This window comes from Carassius carassius, chromosome 25 (genome assembly GCF_963082965.1).
Source record: "Carassius carassius chromosome 25, fCarCar2.1, whole genome shotgun sequence".
Lineage (NCBI taxonomy): Eukaryota > Metazoa > Chordata > Actinopteri > Cypriniformes > Cyprinidae > Carassius > Carassius carassius.
The window spans coordinates 9066726-9074610 of record NC_081779.1 but is presented as its reverse complement, the minus strand read 5'-3'; the positions used below and the strand labels follow the sequence as shown (position 1 = coordinate 9074610).

Genomic DNA, 7885 nt, shown 5'->3' with positions numbered 1-7885 from the left:
TAATTAGTTGATTCAGATGATTAGGTTAATAGCTCGTTTAGAGAACCTTTTCATGATATGCTAATTTTTTGAGATAGGAATTTTGGGTTTTCATGAGCTGTATGCCAAAATCATCAGTATTAAAACAATAAAAGACCTGAAATATTTCAGTTGGTGTGCAATGAATCTAAAATATATGAAATTTTTATCATTACATTATGGAAAATAATGAACTTCATCACAAAATGCTAATTTTTTGAGAAGGACCTGTATATCGAAGTGAAGTGAAGTGACATTCAGCCAAGTATGGTGACCCATACTCAGAATTTGTGCTCTGCATTTAACCCATCCGAAATGCACACACACAGAGCAGTGAACACACACTGTGAGCACACACCCAGAGCAGTGGGCAGCCATTTATGCTGTGATGCCCGGGGAGCAGTTGGGGGTTCAATGCCTTGCTCAAGGGCACCTAAGTCGTGGTATTGAAGGTGGAGAGAGAACTGTACATGCACTCCCCCCACCCACAATTCCTGCCAGCCCGGGACTCAAACTCACAACCTTTCTATTGGGAGTCCGACTCTCTAACCATTAGGCCACCACTTCCCCAAAATATCAAGAAGTATCTAAAATTTTTCTGTAATGTATGGTCTATGACAAGACCAACAATCATGCAGTCAGTTGTCCTATTTCAACACGAAACAGCACACACGTTTTAAGCATATTTGTCAAAGTATTCTGTCTCATAAAGCTCAGTCCATTTTAACTGACTTTTAAGGCGGTAATAGAATCGGTATTTACCTTGAGCAAAGTTTTATCTTAGAGTTGACTTTTTTATTTTTAATCACATCTGGTATACACCACATTGTGCTATGTATATAATATTTAATTCAGTGACAATGCATGTCTAATGTCCTTTGTAAAAGACAAGGTATATGGTACCAGAAGATATTTTTTACAAGTATATATTCAGTCATATTTTAATGTCATTCAGTTTTCATATAACAGACATCATGTTTTTATTTTTTGCAGGCTTTTAAACACTGCTATAGTGTCAAAGGAAAGGAACTGCTACTTTGCTGAAATTAATCTAGATAATTAGTACAAAATTCTGTAACTTCCGGTTTCTGCCACCAGATGGCGCCATTAGTCGGTAGACGCCGCCAAAATAAGCGTCTCAAACTCACTTCATGGTCCTATGCAACGTGGCACACAGTTCTACTTGGGATTTTTAAGGCTCGTTGGTCTAGGGGTATGATTCTCGCTTAGGGTGCGAGAGGTCCCGGGTTCAAATCCCGGACGAGCCCGCTTTTACATCTTTCTCGGAAATTACTTGAATTTATATTAATCACATAAAGAGAAAAATGCAATAGTCTAAGTTATGTATCTGTCTATCTATCAATCCAGCCATCCATCTATCTACATAAATAGAAATATGCAATAGGCTAACTCATCTATCTATCTATCTATCTATCTATCTATCTATCTATCTATCAGCTGTTCAGCTTCAACCTTTTAAAAGTATTTTTAAAGCACTTATGAATGAGAAAACCATTGGATGTAATGGTATACTGGAAAATCTCATTACATAATCTAATAATCTAAACATCCTGAACATCAAACCAATAGAGAAATAAAGACAACAGAAGACATTTTTTAATTTAATACTGTAATATATACTCTTTATAAAAAGACATTTGTGACATAAAAATGAAAACACAATATAAGCTAAAAAATATTTCACACTGGTACAAGTCGAGAGGGAATATGCATAATTTGCACTTTATGCACAAAATCTTCATTCTGTTTTGGAGTGGACCACATTTATATAGTCATAGATGGTGTTTTAATACAGTGTTAGATCTACTACCTCTCCTTAGGCTTCACATACTTAGAAGAGCGTGACGGTTTCCATGTTTCTAATAGACAAAGCTACATTTGAGCCAAACATAGCCTTCATGTCAAATAATCTCAAGTCACATGTGTTCAAAAAATCCACCAAAACGGTTTATTAAAGATCAGGGAAGTTGATTTTTTACATGCATGTTTGGCTTTTCATAATTGTGAGCCACACAGCACAAGTCTGATAAAAAGAAGCATTATCCAAACACCCGGACGGAAGGAATCAGCGTTCACACTTACATAGCCTATTCCAATAAGAACATACTGCGTATTGGCGTCCTTGCCTAACTCATGCAAGCTGGAACTGTGACTAAATTACAAAATCTAACGAACAACCAACCGCAATCCCTGACGATGAATGCTTCAAGCTTCAAGCTTGCTAATTTACAAAAGACGATTTGCGTATGAAGCGGCAAAGAAGCGTTAACGTAAGATAAGGCAGACCAGGCTCGTAGCTAACATATTAGATTAAGTTTTTAAAGCATTTCACATAAGTTAAGCAGCGTGAATCGAATGTGAAAATCAAAAGGTGCTTGTGTGGTATAAAGTGTTTGTCAATCGCAGTGTGCATGGTACACACTCTCGTCCTAGGCGTGTGTGGTTCTAGCTCAGCAGTATAACAGTCAGCTGTCAGAGTTAGCATATAAAACCATAGCTTAGTCTTGCTGGGCCAGTGTTGGAAGGGTAACAAGGCGGGCGTCAGGGACAGACAGGAGACTACTGGAGTAGCGCCGCAGGTAACCGTACACCGGCTTTTTTGCCACTAACCTCCTTTTGCAAAACTGGCACGGGAGATAATCTCCTCACCGCATTATGTCACGCAGCCCCGGAGGATTACGAACACGCCTGTGAGACGGGACATCACAAAGGCCTCGAGCGTCCCTGCAGGTGCTAAGTATGGGCCTGGCCTGTCACTTTAGGGGTTTAACATGGCTCAAGAACAGCACAGTGATTTGGAAAGGCAGTTGTTAAGCTTCGGGCTATACTAATAGCTAAGTAACACAACCTGGAGTCAGCTTAGGAAACAAATAACAACCCTGTTGAATTGTGTAAGAGGCCTGGGTCAAGTTTCAGTGGCACTTTAAGGCCCGAGTCAAGTTTTTGATGGCTCTAAATATAAACTACGCACAATCAATATGGCCTTTCAATGCCAGGAGCGAAATACGTGCATTTTGAAAGGAAACATTGCAAATTCATTGAGACTAAACAGGCCATCATCTTCTTAAACAAAAATGATCTGAATTAATATTTGATGGATAATTATCAAAACCTTTGCGCCCCAAACTACTACATTGAGTTAAATCAGATTTAAAGGGACAATTAACTAAAAAAAAAATAATAATAATTGTCTCTCACTGAAAAAGGAAAGTCATACATGTTGGGAACAACATCATGATGACCATTTTGACCAATGATGACAATTTTTTTTTTGGTGAACTGTCCCTTTAAACTCTGTGGCATAATTTAGTTTATAACAGAAATACTTGTCTGACAGCTTGGAATCAAACTGAATACAAAATTTGATTGAAATCCACTTACAAAGAAAGTTAATTGAGAAAAATGGAGCTGCATTATAAGCAGGTGACTGTCGACATGCTTTTGTTTTTTAAAGTACATTTTCTGTTGTAATCAACGGCATGCGACTGAGAATGTTGATTGAGCTTAAGTTATATTTAACCCAGAACATTCCTTTAAGGCAAAGCTTAATTAGAACTCCAAATTTAACTATTTCTTATGCTGGTAAAGCATAGCAATCAAGTATAATTTATCGAAGTGCAAGTCTGCTACCCCTTGCTGCTAGTCCCTCTTCGCTGACATAGACATAGCAATGTTTGAAAGACCAGGTAACATTATTTGGCTGAGGATTTGTCACCTCAAATTGTCATTACTGTGATCGCTGCTGCACTAATCCCATCATTACACAGGGAATCCCCAGGAAGAGTTTAGAAGAGGACAAAAAATGAAAGGGTGAGCTGTAGGAGGAAAGCAAATGGGTAACAGTTGTTGCGGTAAGCTCAGGGTTTTCAGCTTGAGAGTGCAAAATATTCAGGTAAATATTAGGAGGAAAAAACATAATACATATCAATCGTCATCAAGTAACTTCTCCACAGACACACCACACGAAACGACCGTCCCGATCCAATCAGTTCATGGGGGGTGTGTCTAGTGTCATGTCCTGAATGATGAAAAAGTCTCGATTTCACTGAAAGTTCATGAATATCACCACAGAGACTGTTTTAAAAAAAAAACGCCATCCTGCTCAAAAACAAAGGACAGGGTGTTCGGGAAGTTGATCTTGTCCCATAATTTTTCCCAAACGTGCTAATCCCAGAGCAGCGAGAAAAGCAGAGATCTTTCTCGTGCCCTTGGGTTGCGTCAGCTTATTGTGAAAATGACTGGAAATTATTATTTAAAAAAGCATCCAGGTTCTCAGTTACTTGTGTGTATATGTACGTGTGGGGGTGTGTGTGTTTGTGTGTGGTGTGTGTGTGTGTTTGTAAGGATCAGGAGGGGGTCATAAGGCCACCATGGTGCAGGGGTGTTTGAGTTTGCAGGGCAGGATGCCCCGGTTGAGCTGGTAGAACTCTACCAGATGGATCAGGTCTGTGAACTTGGTAGAGCCGTCATCAAGGCTAAAAAAGACCTGGCCGTCCTCCTCAAACTGCCAGAGAGAGAAAGAGGTGAAAATAAAACATTAATAAAACTAATTTTTAAATCAGTCAACCAATTTTTAAATCGCTGAACTGTCTGATCAAGATAACAAGAACCTATAGAGAGACAATCACAATTCCATTCATAATCATTTAATATACTTTTTCTATTATTTACTTATATATTTATTATATTAAACAGTATATATTACACTAAATTAAATAAAAATATACTTACAAATTAAGTACAAATAATATAATTAATAAACACAATAATTTATAATTTTTCGTTTAATAAATCACGCAATATAAACATTTGCTTTTCACAATACTGAAAATAACAGAATTATTATTTTTTAATTAATTTACAAATAAATTTAACCTAAAAAAGATTTTAACATTTAAGTTTCTCCTGTACCTCTCTTAATCATTGACAGCTATAAATTATGCCTTTTTAAAGTATATGGTAACATGCAGTTTGCCCTGCTCTTTATACTAGTATGAACATTAATGCATGTAAAAGGGCAGTTTGTGTTTATTAGGGACTCACAGGTAAAATCTGGAAGTGTTTAATCTTCTGATGATGGCACAGCGTGAGAACAAATGCTTTCGGGTTGCTCTGGCTGTCTCTCAATAGGAATAACCTGTGAGACAAAACACTGATTAATTCCACTACCCTCTTATGAAACAGCAATTAACATTGACTATAAATGTGGAAAACAGCATACCCATCAACTTGGCCCTGCTGTGTAATCATCCTGTGGGACTCCTCTCTCATAATTCGGCCATGGAACCATAACTGTGTCCTGTGGATCACTGGGGACATAAATGCAATGTCCACATTTACTGGCATGAAATATTGTTATTTCTATTGAAGTACCACTTAAATCAACTGGTGTTAAAGGTGCTAAACAGTAAGGAAATGCTGCGACACTCACCTGAGCTTAACGGCGAGGGATGTAGAGGACTGGGGCTTCCCAAAACGTTCATTCTCTGACCTCGTTTCTGAACAGAGATTAAAAAAAATTGCTATAAATGCATAAAAAAGACCTTACAAATCCTAATTCATGATCCGAGTATACATGTATCCAACCACTCACTCTCCAAGTGTGTCCCTCTTCCATGGCAGCGCTCTGAGCCTCCACAGGGTTGTCAATCACACGACCCGTCCTTCCTGAGAAATCCATGGCCACCAGCGAATTCTCAGACACACTCCGCTGTAATAAAAAATAATATTACACTAGATCAGTCTAGTAGAAAACAAGCGTTCATTTACATGTAGAAATTAATAAAGGCATGACAGACAAATCCTATACGTCATCCTCAACAACAACCTGCTATGATCAGCATTAAACCGCTCTAATTAAACCACTAAAGCCTTATTAAATACCTTCTAAATGAATCCCTACGGCAACCCCTGTGTTCATACATTTGCCCTGAATGAAAGTTCCAAATGCAAATCTGCGTAAAGGAATCTATAGCCACACGCTTCATTAGCACGCTGCTCATACTGTTATGAGCAGATTAAGAGAACTCTCAGCAAGAGCTCACAAGGTGCATGTAATACCAGGTGAACTCACAGAAGTGTGAAAACAGAACATTTAACCCATCAAGTGCACTAGAGAGTCAGCATTGAGTAACACATGAATGTGTTTCTTACCATAGGTGTGGCGAAGTTTGATATGGCAGTCTTTCTCTGGTGTGGGCTCTTGTAGTTCTGATACAGGAGAATTCCAAACTACAAAAGAAAAGAGTGTGTATGAGTTAACAAGGATGGACAAGAGTGTGTGTGGGAAATATGTGAGGGACCGCTTGTTCACCACAAATCTGTAGTAACTAATTAATAATTATTTTATATGCTTGTAGAATAAGTTTCCTAGCAAACAACAACAAAAAAATAATTAAATAAGATATTTAATCTGGTGGTACCACGATTTCCATAAAATATTAAGCAGATACTGAAGACTTGACTGCTGAAAATTAGGTTTTGCTATCATAGGAATAAATTGGATTTTAAAATACATTAAAACAGAAACAAGATATTTTAATTGTAATGATATGTCATCATTGTGCTGTTTTTACTGTATACCTTGAGCAGTCTGAAAGCAGTCATCCAGCACGTACGGCTCTGCTCGTCCTCGGCACACAGCATCTTCAACTCCTTCTGTTCTGTCCTGCCCTTACTGGGCTGTCAATCAAGCAATATATCTACTGTCAAATCAAGGCGCTCAAGTTAATGAAGACTAGCATGCACTTTACCAGGTGAGGCATGGGTAGTTATTTAAAGGGGAAAAATCTAAGACTTTTGAAACTGTGCCAGTCATGCCTCCTCTATTCTCAATGTCAATGATTTTGTTCATTTACTGACCATCATCCTGCTCACCTTAATGCAGAATTGGTAGTCTGTGGGTGCGTTGTGCATCTTTCTGCCCGTCGTCACAGTAAAAACATTGCTCTCCTCTAAGTCCAACAGTAACTGCAGGTGCCTTGGCTCCTAAAGAACCCAATTATAAATTAATCACAATACAACTCCCAAAGACAGACCTACATAATGACTGTTATGAAGAGTGAAATCAATTATGAAAATAAAAATACAACATGGTCCAAAAGTCTAAGACCACTAGTAAAAAATCTATTCAGCATTTCAGCTGTAGTGAGACTAATTTGATTGATTTTTTATTACAATTTGAATTATTTACATAAATGGAAAATGGAAAAATGAACATAAATATGCTTATTTGTTTATCTGTTTTTACAGGTTTTTAATAATAATAATAATAATAATAATAATAGTAATAATAATACAAATAATTAAATTATAATGATACAATTACAATTATGGTCCTTATAAAATGACAATAATAATTCATGGAATTTATTTGAAATTCTTAAATAAATAATTACATCTTTTTATAATCTACTAATAAAACAGATGACATGAATATAAAATCAACATTAAATCACAAAAAAATATTTCCAGGTTCATGTTCCCAGACTTTCAACATGGACTTTTGGACTGCACTCTATTTATTTGCAAGAAAGTTTATGAATAATAGCCACATAAGAGCTGTCAGAAGTTCTTGATGTGGTCAGAAATACATTCAATTCAAAGACTTTAATTCTTATTATAATATTAAAGAGAAGCTTGCCTTAGACATTCCTTTAGTAGAGTAGTACAGTCCAGAACGGCGCAAGAACATGTAGAGCTTCTTCCAGGACTTGCGGCCCGTCTCTTTCATATAAAGGAAGCCCTGGATCTCTGGACAGCTGCTGGAATTCAAGAAATTCTGTGCAGGAGGGGAAAAAAGCAGAGGACCATCTGGAAAATGAGTTCTTTAAACCTGGATGCCTTT

At 37.2% G+C, this 7885-nt stretch overlaps 1 protein-coding gene and 1 non-coding gene across 4 annotated transcripts in view; one reads left to right on the top strand and one right to left on the bottom strand.

Moving 5' to 3' along the window:
• Positions 1-1214: 1214 nt before the first annotated feature.
• On the top strand, positions 1215-1286 carry trnap-agg (transfer RNA proline (anticodon AGG)). Its single transcript has one exon. It is a non-coding gene; the product is annotated as a tRNA-Pro (tRNA).
• Positions 1287-3283: 1997 nt separating this feature from the next.
• Positions 3284-7885, bottom strand: part of LOC132104108 (growth factor receptor-bound protein 10-like) — a 52396-nt gene continuing 47794 nt past the window's right edge. For all 3 annotated transcript variants that reach the window (XM_059509335.1, XM_059509337.1, XM_059509338.1), the window contains 9 exons: positions 7682-7819; positions 6916-7026; positions 6622-6720; positions 6193-6270; positions 5633-5749; positions 5471-5537; positions 5261-5348; positions 5083-5176; positions 3284-4543 (listed from right to left, as the gene is read on the bottom strand). In XM_059509335.1, coding sequence (XP_059365318.1) covers positions 4397-4543; positions 5083-5176; positions 5261-5348; positions 5471-5537; positions 5633-5749; positions 6193-6270; positions 6622-6720; positions 6916-7026; positions 7682-7819 — 939 coding nt within the window. In that variant the 3' untranslated portion in view covers positions 3284-4396. The remainder of the gene's footprint in view (positions 4544-5082; positions 5177-5260; positions 5349-5470; positions 5538-5632; positions 5750-6192; positions 6271-6621; positions 6721-6915; positions 7027-7681; positions 7820-7885) is intronic.